Source organism: Meriones unguiculatus, chromosome X, assembly GCF_030254825.1.
Source record: "Meriones unguiculatus strain TT.TT164.6M chromosome X, Bangor_MerUng_6.1, whole genome shotgun sequence".
NCBI classification, from domain to species: domain Eukaryota; kingdom Metazoa; phylum Chordata; class Mammalia; order Rodentia; family Muridae; genus Meriones; species Meriones unguiculatus.
In genome coordinates, this window is record NC_083369.1 from 147,553,565 (window position 1) to 147,570,945 (window position 17,381).

A 17,381-nucleotide genomic window follows, 5' to 3' on the forward strand; every position below is an offset into this window, starting at 1 on the left:
CTCTCTGGAGTGTGTGATGATATTGGTGATGGTCATACCTACTAGGTATCTAGGTGTTCACTACCTAGAGCATCACATCTGTGAGAGGCAGAGCTTACATGTATTATTAGCCCTCACTTTTTGGCTTCCAAGTCATCCCATGGAGGCTCTTTTGATAAAGGTTATACTTACATCGGACTACTTACAGCTTCCATGGGTGAATGATTTCCTGTTTAACAGTAAAATGTTAGTGTCCTCTTTAGATCTGCTGTATCTCTCATATCGAGAGAGAGAGAGAGAGAGAGAGAGAGAGAGAGAGAGAGAGAGAGAATGTATGTGTATGAGGCAAGGAGTTATAACAGAGATAAATTTTACTCAAAGCTAACAACTTTCATTCAAATTCCCAGGCTGCCTAAATCATGTAATAAATATAAGAAGCAGTGCATCGAGGGTGGTAATTAGAGGCAGGATTAGTTTTTGTCATTTGGAGATACTCCTGACTGGGACCCATGACTCTTCATCTATCTTCGGATAGATAAAGAACTGAACTCAATAAAGGAACAACTTTGGGCTAAACAGCTTTGCAGACTGGGACAGATTCTTAGGTTAACATAGTACAGCAACAGCTACAGAAAACCACCCCTACCCCTTGGCTAAACTAACACTTTATCTCAAATCCCATACAATAGCGGTGCACATGAAAGCTGTTTTGTGATTGGAGGAGAGTCCAAATAGTCTTTACACCTGCTTATCACAAGTAGCCTGTGGTCAGAAGAGGTTTTAGGTACCTTCAGTTTGGATTAACAAACATGGTGAGTGTTTGTCCAAGGAAGGCCCTAGTTGTCTTCTCAAAAGACAACCTTCTGTATGGTAGACCCTTAGAACTTCCTTTGAATTGTGAAGGAGATGCTTTAGAACTGTCAGTCTCTCATCTCACCCCAGCTTCTGAGGATGAATATTAATTAGAGAGCAGTACAGTCTTGTGATGTTAATGAAGTTAGTGATATTGGGAGAGATCTTTCTTCCCATTAGGAGCATTTTAAGAGGATAGAGATGTAAAAGGTGTGAGGTCTAGAATCTGGAATCAGCGCTCTGATTTTCTTCTAGAACCAGTTCCCACCAAGCACACAAAATAGTTCCAATAGTAGAGAAGATAAACTGTTTTATTATGTATGCACGCTCCTGGAAATTTATTCACTTTTATTTGAATGAAACAATGGATTTTCTGATAGCTGTTCTGTCAGAAATTCCTGTAAGCTGTTTGGCATTTCCTTCCTTCTCTGTATCCAGTAAAACTGGCAGCATGTTCTTGTGCTTGTAAGCCCTGAGCCTCCGTGCACTTAATTCATATTTTGGGGCATGCCTCCTAAACTGAGGCTTTTCCTCCTACCCTAGAAAGGAGAAAAACACATGTCCTAGCTCTCTTACTTCAAAATTTAGGATGAGCATTGAACTGAGTCACAGACAGAGATCTGAACCTACTACTGCCAGCTTAAAGAACTATTTTTAGCAAAGTAATGGCATTGCATGTGGAGCCCCTAAACTTTCTTGGACATCAGATACTTTGCAATTCTAGGAACAGTGTCAGAAAATAGACTACAGTTTGGTTCCTGTCTTGTGGGTATGTGTCTAAGGATTTAGATTTGTTTCTGTAAATCTCCCTTGGGGACTCAAATGGGGGAGTTGTTATCAGGTCACCCATGTGATTCTTTCTCAACTTGGAGGAAGTCTGTGGGACCCAAATATCACTGTTTGTTAAAAGAAAGAGAAGATGGTTGAAGTGAATTTTACAAAAATTCCCATTGGAAATACATACACAGTTCTCATTCAACAGAATGTGTTGTTGGGGATTTCTAGAGTGTTGGAGGTACTCTTCCCCTCCATTCCTTTATCACCACTACACCCCCAAACTCTAGCTGTGGTATCTTGAAAAAATATATACTTCAGTATCCTTTAAATAGGATTTCTTTCAAGAGAGCCCAGAGCTAACTGCTGTCTAAGCATGCTAGGTTATCTTGATCAATGTGGCAGAAAGAAGACCCTGAAGACATCTTGAGCACAATAAGTCTAGAATGAACTAAAGGTAGAAACTCTAGGCTTCTGAAGGTAGCCTTTTTTTCATACAGTCTGATGCATCAGAAGTTAGTCATGAAGACTGACAGGCTTCCTCACTGACTGTGTAATCACTCGCACCCTATAGCTCTAGACTGTTTTTCACTAGAATAAACTGACAGGGACATCTCTGACATTTCAATGGGTGAAGAAAATGAATGTGCTGTTGTTCAGGTGATTTACACAGTGATCTGGAAAGGTAAGGACACTAGAGACCTGGTTGCTCCTGCATGGATGCTTTCTGAATGTGTATGTGTGGAGGAATGCTAGGGACAGAACCTAGGACTTCTTGAGTTCTAGGTAAGTATTCAACAACTGATACACACTAGTCCGCTGATTCATCTTTTAAAGAATGGCAAGTGTCTTTTCAACAACCCCAGCCAAGCATGCTATCAGGGACACTTTATTGGTCTTTACAGTGGGAAGATCAGAAGGCTGACTTGAAAGATCTGGTGTCTTTTCGTGCACAAGTAGATGCTGACTTTCCAAAGTGATTTTACTTCATTTTCTTTTCTTAATTCTTTTTAAAATTTTTATTAATTAGTTTATACCCTTTGTATCCCACCTGTGGCTCCTTCCCTCTCCCTCTCCCAAACTCGCCCTTCCTCCCTCTTCTCCCATGCCCCTCCCCCACTACACTGATAGGAGAGGTTTTCCTCCCCTTTTATCTGATCCTAGTCTATTAGGTCTCATCAGGACTGGCTGCACTGTCTTCCTCTGTGGCCTGGTAAGGCTGAACCCCCTTGACAGGGAGGTGATCAAAGAGCATGCCAATCAGTTTAAGTCAGAGACAGTCCCTTTGCCCATTACTAAGGAACTGTCTTGGATACTGAGTTGCCATGGGCTACATCTGAGCAAGGGTTCTAGGTTATCTCCATGAATGGTACTTGGTTGGAGTCTCAGTCTCAGAAAAGAACCCTGTGTCCAGATTTTTGGTTCTGTTGCTCTCCATGTGGAGCTCCTGTCCCCTCCAGGTCTTTTTATCTCCCTCTTCTTTCATAAGATTCCCTGTACTCTGCCCAAAGAGGATGAGACTCTTACTTCTAACTTATACCATGGATCTTCAGAGTGATTCTGAGGGAGGACAGCCATTTTATTTCTCCAAGGAAGGCCTCAGTTTTAATTGAAAAGTGAAGCTGCAAAAGTTTGAAGCTAGAAGGCTGGAATCCAGGTCAATGCCTGATCTTTAACGAGCAATTATTTGTCCTCTGGGGCCTCAGGTGGCCAAGGTGGAAACAGAAAGTGAGATACCTGTAGTATTCAGAGGGTCACAGTGCAGCACCGTGACTCACAAATCATTCTGCACACCCTGGAATATGAACTGCTCTGGGTGACCAAGAAAGCAGACCCTGGCACCATGGTAACTGCATCTTTCAGGACGTCATAGACTAGTAAGAGGCAACTCACCTACTATTGGCCAGTGGGAAGATTTGTATGCTTATTAGGATGTAGCCACCCTTTTAGATAAAGAAAATAGCATGTCATTATCATGTACAAAGTTTAAGGGCATTGCAGGTTTTTGGTCTTGGGCCTGATTGGATTTGTGAACTATAAAACTGGAACCAAGTGGAAAATTGTTGACCATGCCAAGAGGTGAAAACAAACAAATAAAGAGCGGGGATTTGTGCTGGAAATGAGAACAATGCAGAACATCTCCCAATGCATTTTCTGACCTCTTCTTTTCCTTAGCTGACTACATAATTACGCACTTGTGGCAATGACTTCATCTGTCATGAAGGAACAGTTGTGTTATGCTCAGAGACAAGTGCTCCCTTCCCTCCAGATAACAGTATGTACCTGACATTACCACAGGAAGGTCAGAGAATTAGGACCCATAAGGCCCCCCCCCCCCTTTTTTTTTGAGAGGAAAGGATTTATTTGACTTGCACTTTAGAGCACTGTTCATCATTGAAGGACAGGAACTCAAACAGGAAAGGAACCCAGCAGCAGAAACTGATGTAGAGGCCAAGGAGGAGTGCTGCTCACTGGCCTGCTCAGCCTAGTTTCTTATAGAACCGAGGACCACCATCCCAGGATGACACCACCCACCATGGGCTGGGTCTTCTCCAATCAATCACTAATTAAGAAAATGGCCAACAGGCTTGGGTACAGCATCGTCTCATGGAGGCATTTTCTTAACTGAGGATCTCTCTCCTCAAATGACTTTAATTTGTGTCAAGTTGACAAAAACAAACAAACAAACAAACACAAAAACAAACAAAAAGAATTCAGCACAGGACTAGTCAGCAGCCAGAGTGGAAAAGCAACATTAGAAAAGGACCTACGATGACTTAGCTTACTAGAGTTTTTTAAAATTCCTCTTTTCTGCTTTTTTGTTTAATGTTGGTGATGGTAGTGTTGGGTTTTGGCTTTCTTGTTTCATTTGTTTTGGTTTTGGTACTGAAGACTGAATGAAAAAAAGGAAAAAAAGGAAGGACAAGACTGCTTCTAGGTATGGTGGAAGAGACAGTTTATTGTAGATAAAAGGTGAGCAGAAGCAGAGGCAGCCTCAGCTGTTTGTCCCAGGGTTTAAGGCTTAACAGAGACCAAGCCAAGGACCTCGCAAGCATGTTACCGTTAAGTGATGTCCCCAGACCTTTTCTAAGACTTTATTTTTTGTTTGTGTTTTTGTTTTTCAAGACAGGATTTCTCTGTAGTCCTAGCTGCTCCATAAGGCCCTTTTAATGGTAAGATTATGCTGTGTCTGTGAGGATCATTAAGGTGTCCCTGCATGTCTTCCCTGATCTGGTGTGACAGAACAATATCTATGCTCCTCCAGAGATCTCATAACTAAGTAAAAATGGCTTTTCTAAAAATATGAAGACAGTATCTTTTCAAACACAGGATATACAAAAGGGGGAAAAGAGTGAAGAATGGTTATTCAAAGTGCCACAAGGCTATGGAATGGGAATCAAGGACTGGTGTGAAAGCAGGGGTCCATAAGGGAGTGTGCATTTCAAGGTATTCCAATTCTCTTTGAATCTTATTTGCTTAAGAAGTCAGGTATACTGGTATGAAAAGACACCTTGCTGGTGCCAGTATGTTCTAGAAAATGTCCCTGGATTTAAAGATGTGTCAGTTCTTTGACTAACAATAAACAGATAAGATGTTCTGAAACTAGCCCAGGGGTGGGGCCAACAGACAAGAAACAGCCTTACAAGCTTTAGATAACTATCCCAGTGCCTTGACTTCTATGTGGGCACACAGTTGTTTGTGAATTATGTATCTAAGTTTGTCCCGAGGAACAAAAATTACTCAATCAACAAAAAACATGATTCATATTCTATTTACCACAGTGAAAATGCTGGTGTGCTTAAGGAAGAGAAAACAGAGTTTACAGAATGGCCCCTAATTCAGTGTGTAGAATCACTTATTATATGAACCTTACAAACTGAAACCCATGGTGAAAGAAGAGAACAAATGCCCTAAAGCCATCCTCTGTCATCCACACATACACTGTGGCACATGTGTGCCTGAATTCATACATATTTTTCTCTTATTGTTGTTGTGAGCCTACCTATAATAGCTGAACCATCACTCCAGCCCACAGTAATAAATTTTTGTAAGTGACCTGGATACTGGGAAAGACCCCTTAATTAGGAGACCCCTGAAAGACATTTTAACCCTTGGTTTGGAAAGGTCTAAACTTCCATGAAGAAGAGTTAAAAGAATCTGTTTACAAATAGAGGGCAAATGTATCTTTGCTTAATAGGATGTCTGAGTTGTTTCCTGCAGACAGAGGCATGCCGGGAGGCTGGCTGCCTCTCCTCCTGGTGCTGCTGGTGGCTACATGGGTGCTGGCAGATGGGATCTACCTATTTTGAAGGCAAGGTAAGGATGGTGACTCTCTGAAGATAATCTAATGATATCCTTCCAATCTGCATATGTCAAAAAGAAACATAGCAGGGTATGGCAGCAGAAAACTGTACTTTCAACCCTTGGGAAAATGTGGTTCAAGAACATCCTCAATTACTGTTCAAGGCTAGCATGAGGTACATGATGACTTGTTTCAAAAAACCAAAAAGGAGTTCCTAGTGTACCATGTGAGTTACTCCTATGTCACTGTAGAAGATTAACTTTACACTTAAAGCCAAGAAAGCCACACGAACTTTCACCTGAAGAGGTCCTCCCCCATCAGTGGACTTGGAAAGGGGCAGGGAGGAGATGAGGGAAGGAGGGTGGGATTGGGAAGGAATGAGGGAGTGGGATACAGCTGGGCTACAGAGTTAATAAAATGTAACTAATAATAAAAATTAAAAAAGAGTACTTGCATTTAGGGAATGCTGTTGCCTCTGCTTTACCTACATGGTTACAGCAGCTTTGTGTGTGGTCCTGTTGCAAAGCAGTGTGGAGCTTAACTTTAAAGAAGTATAAAGAACTATACCATCTTCAGGTAGAAAATGGTACAAATTAGAGTTGACTCAACTCCTGATATGATGTGTAGAGGTCACATCTGTGTGAAAGTACAGAAGGATTAACAGCTTACTTCAAACCCTCTGCCCTCAAACTTAAAGAGCTGCTATGGATTTGTCTGGAAAAACAAAAACAAAGCAATCCCCATCTTTATATAAAAACAGAGTTTGCCTATAAAGACAGATTTAATGATAGGGACTTAGAAAAGCATATTTTAAAACAATTTTAAGATTTAAGCATCAGTGTTTCAGGCATTCAAATGGACAATTGAGCTATTTTTCCTCCAGCAGGAACAAAGGCCTGCTCCTTACTGACATTCTCTGGTGGAGATCACTAATTAGTGATCGTTTAGACTACTGAAAAGGCCTGTTATTTGTTGTTCAATTACTAATGTTACCCCCACAGGAAGGAGCACGAAGACTTCTTTTCCAGTGACCACCTTGCTCCAGCCCATCGTTAAGGTACTGGTATTTTACCCATCTGAGGTCTGTTTCCATAACACAGTCTGTCACTGCACTGACTTTTTTCAAAACTACAGCAGAAGTGAGGTCATCTTTGAAAAATGACAGGAAAGGAAAAAAGCTGAGATGAGTCCACTGCAGTGGCTTACCAGTAGGGAGAAATCAAGAGATAAAGTGGTCTTCCTTCTTTCCAGTGATGTCCACATGCTTTGTGACAGTGCCTGTGGCCAGAATGAGGGCAGCACCAGGGAGAACTCCCAGGACATTTTCCCTCTTGCCTTTAGCACTTTCTGGAGCTATTTCAGCAGCCAGACTCATCTGCACAAATACCTGGTAGTCTGTCTTGGAGGAGCAGACATCAAAGGCTAGATTATAATGCTCTGAGTATCTCATGAAGGGTGCCACAGCTTTCCACACAGATCTCGAAGCGACACAAAACATGTCAATGAAAAATTGGTCTCAAGCCTGCCAAGGCAGCTACTCATGCTTGTAGTCCAGCAGAATAGAGACCCTGGAGCCTTCCTATCCTACCAATACCAATGGAAAAAAAGCAATGTGCTGGCCCTGGAATTTACTGTACAGGCTGTGTATAGGGAATGATTTATACAGAACTTGCTTTAAAACTGTAATTTGCAGTGAGAATTTGAGCACACACATGTGTGTTTCAGTGAGACACCCCATGTTCTACACAGCACACACTTGTTTTCTTGTCCCCCAAAATCTACAACACAGGTGCTGCTTAAGCCAATCCCAAATGTAGCACACACAGACTCTTAATGGACCACAATCCCTAATATTAAAAAGACGCAGAATGATGACAACCAGAGGCACAGCAGCAAGCACCATGACACAAATGACTGACTCAATTTGGGAGCCTAGAAATCTCTGAGAAAATACCTACGGAACACCAGTGCTTTCAGAATACATATTTAAATAAACCAGTGACTTTAAATAGCCTTCTAAGTGAAAAGGAAGAGTTTAAAGGGTCACTGGAGCCTCAGGCATACCTGAAAAGCCCATCTTCATCAAAATCATATGTACTAGCTGTTTCACAAGCTGTTTGTTACAGATATCAGGGATTAGCAATATACACCTATAATACTGAAGAACAGTGAAAAACAAAAGAACGTGTCAACACATGTCAAGTCCAACCCCATAATGCCTATTCCCTAGAGAGGCTTCCCTGCACAGGGGCGACACAGGCCCTGAGCAAAAGCTCAAACTCTGTGTGGTCTGGCCTCTTGTTTTCCGGAAAAAACAAGAACAGCTAAAGTTCCCTGACTCCTCAGAAGCATTGTAAATTTGTGACATGGAAACCTAGGGAGCTACTATGACTGAGTGGGGTACAAAGAAAACTTTGAAGAGGAGCAAGCTTACTGGCTTCAGAGCAATGCTCAGACACCAAAGAAACTGTTAGGGGTCAGAAATTACCAGAGGTCATTAAGTAAAAACAAATTCCCACTACCCAACAGTTGAGAACTGCTTCAAAGACACTATATTGTTTGTACACAACTCACTAATGAGTACTTGTATCCATCAAGCATCCTAAAGACAACCCAAATAACTGAATGTCCCATCACCTTTAGATCTTTCAGTGAAATTTTCAAATACTTTTGCATTGCATGAGACCATATCACTTCAATATCTACCAGAACAGCTATTAGGCAGCCCCTGGGGCCTGGGTGGATGTTAGCCTGACACCTTCTGATAGGCCAGTGAATGTTGTGACAATCCAGTAGGTTGACATACAGGACTAGGAAAGGAAGACATACCACTGTTAGAATTGTCTCTGAGGGTTTACTGGACTCACACTCACAACTCGAAGGCCAGTAGTATTTTCTGAATGGTCTAGATCCTGACTGTGTTGTATCTCAGGGTAAATATCTACTCTTCAAATATAAGATCATGGAATGTTACAGAACACCAGAATTTCAGGAACATCCATTGTTTTATTTTCATTTCACTCACTGTCAAAATTTCTCACCACTTCTCCAACCAAGTACTCACATTGGTAGTACGTGTTTGTCCACTTTCCAGAACAGTGATCTACAATGGCAGGTTACTTCTGCTTGTTATAGGAGCACATCTGTGAATAGAAATCAGAAAATGAGCTGTTGTGTAAGAGTCCCCTTGTCTCCTTTCAGAAACTGAGTCATGTGGGGTAATACTGACAGTTCTCCACCCTCTTGGAGCCACACCTCCCCTTTTCTTGGAAATTCCACCTTGTGTGTGCATAAAGACTTGGGGAACAAATTTGAATCCTGCAGGTGCCATAGCATTGTAGTGACAGGCCACATAGTAGCAGAGGGTGTGAAGGTTCACAATGGAGGTAAAACCTTCTGACTGCATATCCATAGGACATGGCACACAGCTTCACTTTTGTGGTGATGCTGACATAAGCAAGCTGCCAGTCACACAATAGTGTGGCATGCATAACCACACTCAGTGTATGACCTTGAAATAAGCAAGCCTGCTTTGGCCTACACTGCTTCTGGTTTGGGGTATGTTTCTTCAATTTTCAAATTGACCAGAGGCAGGTAGATCACAGGAGATGCAGAAGAAAACAGTTATCACAGGAACTGACCATTCTGAACATGATATTGCCCAGGAACACTCTCCCACAAAACAAGACAGTGATATTGGTGACATTGAAACTCTGTAGGCTTTGGAAGTTATGTGTGTCTTAGTGTTTAACAAAGAGTTCAAACATTAAAAAAAAATCAAACAGCTCATTCTGACACCAGTCTCTTTAAGAGGGATTATGAATGAGTAAAGTTATAATACATGGGCATCTCCCACATGCAGAGGTTTGTGTATGCCCTGCCCTGAAACTATGGCTGTCTTGTGCAGATGAATGTCCTGGGAGGGTAGGACCAACATAAAAAATATGAAAAATTTGAAGGAGGCACAGAACTCCTCTGTGATGCTCACAAGTACATGCACTACTGCAGAAGGTGGTGCTGTTTGGAAAACCTGTCTCATGTCCTAACAAACACATCACTTTAGATGTAATTCCAATGGCTAAAATAACTTCCACAAATCTAAACTACTGTAGAGTCCAAACTGGAGACCATGCTTTTTCACGATTCAATTCTTTGTATATACATTCTTTTCCAACACTTCACACAAACAAAACCCTTCACCAAAAAAGTTGAAGCAATTTAAAGTGTGTAAATTATTAAAGACATTAAACAATAAACTAAGTGTATGGTGATTTTGAAGTTCACAGTAGTAGGGAGAAAGATCCTAGGACTTCACAATTACTACTCACTAACTGACTCACCCAGGGCAGCTTCTAGCCACACAAATACCATTCATAAGGAGAAGCCAAGTGATGTCCACTGTGATTTTACTGGGTTTTCTTCCAAATATATATTTATTTTTATTTTACATGTATGAGTGTTTATTTGCAAGTATATATGTGGACTATATACCTCCCTGATGCTCTCAGAGGTCAGAAGAAGGATCAGATCCTCTGGAAGAGGAGTTACAGATGTGGGTGTTTGGACCTGCATGAGGATCTTCTGCAAGAGCTGCCGGTGCTCTTAACTACTGAACTGACTCTCCATTCCCTACTGCATTTTCAAAATATGTACATACACAGGCATCTTTGTTGTACAATCGGCTACAGAGCTCATCATGGTAACATACTATACACATGTGGGGGCTGGAGCAACAGGCTGGGGCATTGAACCCAGGTGAGCAGAAGATGCAGTATCTAGTCTTCTGCCATAGATGTTAGTGTATGGACAACAAAGTCAGCTGGAGTCATATGACAGATCCCCATTTGTTATGCAACACATGACTAAATCAAAAGAGGTAGAAAACTAATGAATTTAAAGGAAAAGTTGACTGAACCTGTTCTGGTGACACAGGGATTTGTCCTGTACCATGTGACATCATTTTAGACCATATGGCCTAGTCCACCATTTTAATGCCATTGTATCTTTGTTCATCATTTTCAGGTTTCTGGAGAGAAAAATAAAAGATGATCAGTAGTGAAAAGATAAAATACCAAGGCATGCTACTAACTTAAGCCATCAATGTGTAGAGTTCCTGTCATCTACACATATCATTGCTTTAATTGTATCTACATGTAGCATTTATTTAATCATTGTTTAGACATAGTAACCCTAAGAATCCCAGAGCTGGGTATGTGAGAACATGCCAGAACCCAAGTATTGGTGAGGCTGACATAGGAGGATCTGGAGTTCAAAACCAGCCTGGATAAATTATAAATGCAGACCGATTTTCAAAATCAATAAAAAAGGTCCTCATAAACCAGGGTCACGTGAAAGGGGACGAGGTCTTTCCCTATCAGTGGACTTGGAAAGTGACAGAGAGGAGAGGAGGGAGGGGGGGATGGGATTGGGAGGGAATGAGTGAGCAGGATGCAGCTGGGATACAAAGTGAATAAACTGCAACTAACACACACACACACCAAAAAAAAAAAAAACTATAATAAAAAAGTCAAAATTGAAATCTGTCAATGAGCCTAGTATCTGCTAAACACTATAACATCAAGTATCCTCTGACAGAAAAAAAAAAAAATAGCACTATTAAAATTACAGCCAGGCATGGTAGTGCATGAGGCAGAGACCAGCAAATTTCTATGTGTTCAAGGCCAGCCTAGGCTATGCAGTGAGTACTTTCCAGGTAACCTGGAACTACACTGTGAGAGTATGCCTCAAAAAAGTATTTCAGAGTCTCTTCACAGCTCTACATAATACTTATCTTTCTGATTAACAATATCACATTCCGCTATATATTTTTGACAAATCAAGTTACTATAATATCATAAATTATTTTTTGTGGGCATCACCATTCCACAGGCAGTGAGCTTGAACTGTGTAAGAGTGGAGAGAGTGAGCTGAGTCCATATAAACAAGTATGCATGCATCTGTTTCTCACATGTCTCTACACAGTCATTGTAACTGTCTGCTTCAAGTTCCCATCACCTCGACTTGTCCACCATGAAGGACAGTAGTGTGAATTTGTGAACAATATAAACCTTTCCTCCCTTGATTGCTTTTATTAGGGTCTTTTATCAAGGCAACAGGAAATATAATAGCTAAGATGAAAAGTATACTTGTAACACTGAATTATTTTATTTCAAAAAGCAGAACTCTGAGGATTTTTACTCAAGATTCCCAGATATAATTGGGAATAACCCTAGGCTGATCCCCCAGGTCCTCTTGACCTACATTTCATCCTTTCCTTAGGAGCCAGTTGTTCTTGTACTGGGGATAAACTGATGTTTGTGTCTTCATGCAATAACATGATGAATGCTGGCAGGAAATGAGCCTCTGGCTCAATCAGTTCTTAAAGTTGTTGAACCTGGGTGTATGACAAGAATAAAATTTTTCTTGTTTTGCTACAGGCATAAAAAAGAGATGTGATTTTAACAATACACAGGTAACAGGTTAACATGCAGGTAACACATTAAATGATGTTTCCTGTAACATATGTTCTCGTTAGGGATATAGCTGCTGAGACGAAAGAACATGGCAAAAGCAATTTGGTGAGCAAGAGTTTATTTAACTGACACATCCATATCATCATAGATGGAAGTTAGACAAGAACTCAAACAAAGCAGGAACCTGGAGGCAGGCAGAGGCCATGAAGGGGTGCTGCTTACTGGCTTGTTATTTCTGGCTTGATCAGCCTGCTTTACTCACAGAACCAAGACCACTAGCCCAAGGATGGCACTATACACATGGGCTGGACCCTTCTACATCAATCAATGATTAAGAAAGCGCCCCTGCAGGTTTGTATACAGCCCAATCTTATAGAAGCATTTTTTTTCAATTGATGTTCCCTCCTCTGTGATGACTTTAGCTTATGTAATGTTGATGCAAAGTAGCCAGCACAGACTAGTAGACTGAAATGCACCAAAATAATCCAGTAAAGGGTTGAGAGATATTACATTGGCTCTTCTGAACGAGAACTCTTTTATGTTCACTTGAACTGACTCACAGTACAGACTTCAATATAGCCTTACTTTTTTGAACAAACCCCAAATTGCCCAGTGCAAATTAATATATAATTATTGAGCATATGCCAGGAAATGTAGGTAGAATGTAGGTAGATAGGGTCAAGTCTCTACTACCAGAGAACATTTAGTATGAAATACAAATGGATGAAAGAGAAGATGGTGGAACATGCAGCTAAGACATCTATGAATAGAAGAGGAAAGAGCCCATGCCTTCCCTACAGATATTTGGACTGAGAAACTCCAGGAGGCTTAGGAATCTGCTAACTGAAAAAGCTTCAGGGGTGACTAGTATGATGAGTCAGGTTTCCTTGAGAAATTCAAGGAAGAAAATAATGTAAGCACGGAACTAGTGCTTCACAATGTTGGAAGCAACATTCATTTTAAACCTCAGCATGTGTTTGTGGCTGTGTGTGCTATTTACCTTATCTGGCAAGAGCCTGAGATTAAAAGTCAGAGGGTTTCTTTTATTAATTACACTTTATTCACTTTGTATCCCCCATAAGTGCCTCCCTCCTCACATCCCGAAACCCACCCTCCCCCTTCTTCACAATACCCCTCCCCAAGTCCACTGATAGGGGAGATCCTCCTCTACTTCCTTCTGAACTTAGTCTATCATATCTCATCAGGAGTGGCGGCATTGTCATCTACTATGGCCTGGCAAGGCTGCTCTCCCATTAGGGGGAGGTGATCAAAGAGCAGACCTATCAGATTATGTCAGAGGCAGTTCACCTTCCCATTACTGTGTAACCCACTTGGACACTAAACTGTCATGTGCTATATCTGTGCAGGGGTTCTAGGTTATCTCCATGCCTGGTACTTAGTTGGAGTATGAGCCTCCTAGGCATGGTGAAGAAGGTTTAATATAGATAAAAGGGAGAGAATAGTCAGAGGCAGGCACAACTGTAGGAGTCCAGAGTGAACATGGCCAGGCTGTGCTGGGCCAAGTGAGGAAGAGGAGAGGAGGAGAGAGAATCGATTGATCAAGAGAGGCAGCCTGGTCCAAGAGGGTAAAAGGTACAGCAAAAGGGACAAGTAAACAAAATGGCTGAATTACATGAAGAATAAGGTAAGAGGTGAGGTATGCTAGCCATACCCTGTAACAAATAGGGACTGAAGGAGAACCTGGCATCCAGCATCTGCTTTGATACATTAATGGGCACCTCAGTTATCTATTTATCCCAGGTTTGAGACTTAACACTTGATGCAATGGGTTATCTTGGCTGCCAGATGGACGCACCTGTGAGGATGGAAACTCAACTGAGGTGGACTGGCCTAAAGGGAGGACATGTTTGTGGTGCATTTTGACCACTAATTGCTAATAGCTCACTGTGGATGGTGCCATTTTTGAGCAGGTGGGCCCAGGCTGTATCATAAAGACAGCTGAGCAAGCCAGGAGAAGCAATCAAAACTAACCCTTCTCCATGCTCTCTGCTTTGGTTTCCTCAGATGATGGACAGTAACAAAACTCTTCTTGCCCAAGATGCTTGTCAACAATGCTTTCTCACAGAAAAAATGGAAGTCTACGTCCCCCCCCCCCATACAGTATATTTCAATCCATTTGTTGACAAATGGCAGAATTTCATTTTATAAGTTATGGTAGCTATTAATATGTATGTCTTTTTTCTACTTTCATTAATGTTTACCTATGCAGTCTATTTATTCCTTTCTATATCTCCACTACTTGGATTGCCCTATAAAACTAATAATCTCCACTGTTTTGGCAGGGTATTGCATGAGAGTATGGTGAGGTCATTGGGAACAGGGCAGTTGGAAGAGGTAGTGTCAGTGCTGAGACTGCAGGGACAGGGCAGAGCTATTCCAAAGTGTGGCCTTAGCTGAAGTTGCTAGGGTGGCCATGCCCTACAAAGGCACATGTAGCTGCAGCTGTTTGAAGTAAGAAGTAGGCAGTAGCTATGATCTTCTTTTCCAGAGCACAAGGAGACCTCTTCAGCTCCAAGCACTAAGAGGACGTTTCAGGTTCTGTCTGGCCATCAGCTGTATGTGCCATGGGTGACACCAGCTTTGAACCATCTATTCTGAGCATGAGGCTTAGACAAACATAAATTGAGGGAAAAGAGAAACCAGGTTGCAAAGCAGTGCACACACACACACACACACACACACACACACACACACACACAGTATACGGGGTGGAGTTTAAGCCTATAGGATACAGCCTCATAAAAAGTTCAAATTCAGGGCAGGCAAGACCATAGATGGTGGGATACGTCAGGTGCTGATAGGCTAGTTTACATCTTGTTCTCCTTCTTGGACAGGGAAGACTCCTGGCACATTTTCTGGTGATTCATTGAACAATCATTAGTTATTTTCCTCAGTGACCCTAGCCCTCACATGCCACTGCTCTGTTCAGGTGTGCATCCTCAACCAAAGGCCACTTTTGCATGTGGGTCCCCACTGCTCTGTGGTCTTCTATGTGAAGGCCATCTTTCTGATGTGGCTGGCAAGAGTGGTGCAGACTGGTTCAGGGACAAGTGGCACTCCCATTGCATACCCCAGAGAAGGAATTCAGTGTTCCATTCCCATCCCTGCCTGGCTTTCACACCTGCACCACAACACCACTGTGTTCCCACAACTAGAGCAGCCTTATCTTCTGCCTCCACTGCTACCTCATTCCCAAAGGACGAGCTAGGGAAACCAGGCTGTAGGTAAACCACACCCCACCACCTACCACCCTCCCAACCCTGCTTCCTCCAACGAGGTCCACCTCACCCTTGTCCCCCACCTCCTTCTCCCACCTCATGCCCAAAGGAAAAGCAAGGGAAACCAGCCTCTGGTCACTGGGCAGCATCCCCACATCCTGTGTTCCTTCAAGTAGGCTCACCTCCCACTCCTCCCCTACTGCCACCCTCCACAACCACCCCCCAACTCCTTCCCAAGGCCAAAGGGGGAAAGAAAGCCAGGGAAGCAAGCTTATGGGTTTCTTGAATAAAGCTTTAATTAAAACACATCTTTTGGGCAGGTAGGCGGTGGGAGGAAGCAAGGAACAAGGCTGTCCAGGTATGCAGGACAGACCATGGGAGAGGTTGGGCAGGGTGACTGAAGAGGTGCGATGGGTAAACTGAGCAGGCCAATACGCCGTTAAATGACCCGGATCCAGGTGCCATCAGCATCTAGTAGCTAGTGAAGACGACTACGGCCACTTCTTTGACCTGGAGTCACGTGGGAGATGGTGATGAACTGAAACAGCTCACTCAGGAGTGCATCATTGTAGATAGCCAGATCCAGCAGCTCCGGTGTGATGAGCCTCTCGTTGTCTTGGCGTTGGACCTCATTGCTTGCCAGATCCAGCAGACTGCGGGCCAGGAACTCCAAGATGGCAGTCAGGTAGACAGAAACACTCTCGCTCAGTCTCCGTCCGTAGCCGCCCTCCCGAAGATGGTGCTCCACCAGGCTCACAGAAAATGTTAGCCCCGCTCTGGAGGTGCGGGAGCGACGAGAGGAAGACCCTCGACTGCTTCTCTGCCTTCTCCTGGGCATGCTGGGCTCGACGGACAGCTCACAGGCTTCGCTCTGCTGGCCTGCTGGGCGCTGGACCTAACCGCCTCCAATGCCAACTGCTAACGTCTTTTCCTTCTGTGTCTCGCTGCGTATCCTAGCAACCTCTCGTGGTCAGAACTCTGTCCCTCTCCCACTGATGACGTGTGTGAGGGTTCCTAGTCTCGTCATTAATGCTTCTTTGTGCCCCACCTCCCACTTTCATAACTGATAAGTCCTACTTGAGACAGTTGTTGAGCGGACGTGTGAGCTCATGTCGATAAAGTATCGAATGAAGTGTTTAAAAATGACACCACAGAGTGGTCAACCCATTATGCCGGCAGCCATCGGGATAGACATGAGCAAGGGTATTGTAAGAGTCTGTAAGGGAACAGAAGTAAAAAGGCTGACACAAAGACCACAGCAATTGAATATCTATTCTTTCAGAACCCTACTTCTTGGGCTTCCAGGTTCTTCCTAGGCTCTGTCTCTTTCAGAGACTCTGAAGTGATTCTCCACTGACATCCTTTGAGCTCTCCATTTTAGTCAGCAGGTAGACCCATTGAGCTGCTCTAGACTGGTGGAGACGCCTTAAATGAAGAATCTGTTAGGCTCTATTATTTTCATGTCAGTTTATCTAAATAAACATTTCCGTATTCATTTTGTGGGTCTTCTTGTGGATTAAGTTATGTCAGGGGAAGGGCAGTGTGTTATGAAATGCAGTGTCTATACTAAGCCTTAGGAGTAATTGAAGGAGAGGTGCAAGGTGGTTCTCTGAATAACTTAGGAAAGTAGAAAAAAAAAAACCTTAGAATGAAGAGCCAGCATGTTTAGAATGCAGAGGGGAGAGAGGTGACACCTAATAGGCTTTATTTTTAACTTGGTAGAAATCACACAGCTTCTTCCAGTTAAGATTGAAGCCCAAA

General features: G+C 42.7%; 1 protein-coding gene and 1 pseudogene across 1 annotated transcript; one reads left to right on the top strand and one right to left on the bottom strand.

The window, feature by feature from the left end:
* The first annotated feature begins 373 nt into the window (after nucleotides 1-373).
* On the top strand, nucleotides 374-7,458 carry LOC110541161 (interleukin-17 receptor B-like; annotated as a pseudogene).
* Nucleotides 7,459-16,098: 8,640 nt separating this feature from the next.
* LOC132649964 (histone H2A-Bbd type 2/3-like) lies at nucleotides 16,099-16,458 on the bottom strand. Its single transcript, XM_060374736.1, has one exon. The coding sequence runs from the start codon at nucleotides 16,456-16,458 to the stop codon at nucleotides 16,099-16,101; it is 360 nt and encodes a 119-aa protein (XP_060230719.1).
* Nucleotides 16,459-17,381: the final 923 nt, after the last annotated feature.

Coding starts and splice junctions, on each gene's coding strand:
- LOC132649964 (XM_060374736.1), bottom strand. CDS start 16,458: ATGCCCAGGAGAAGGCAGAGAAGCAGTCGAGGGTCTTCCTCTCGTCGC.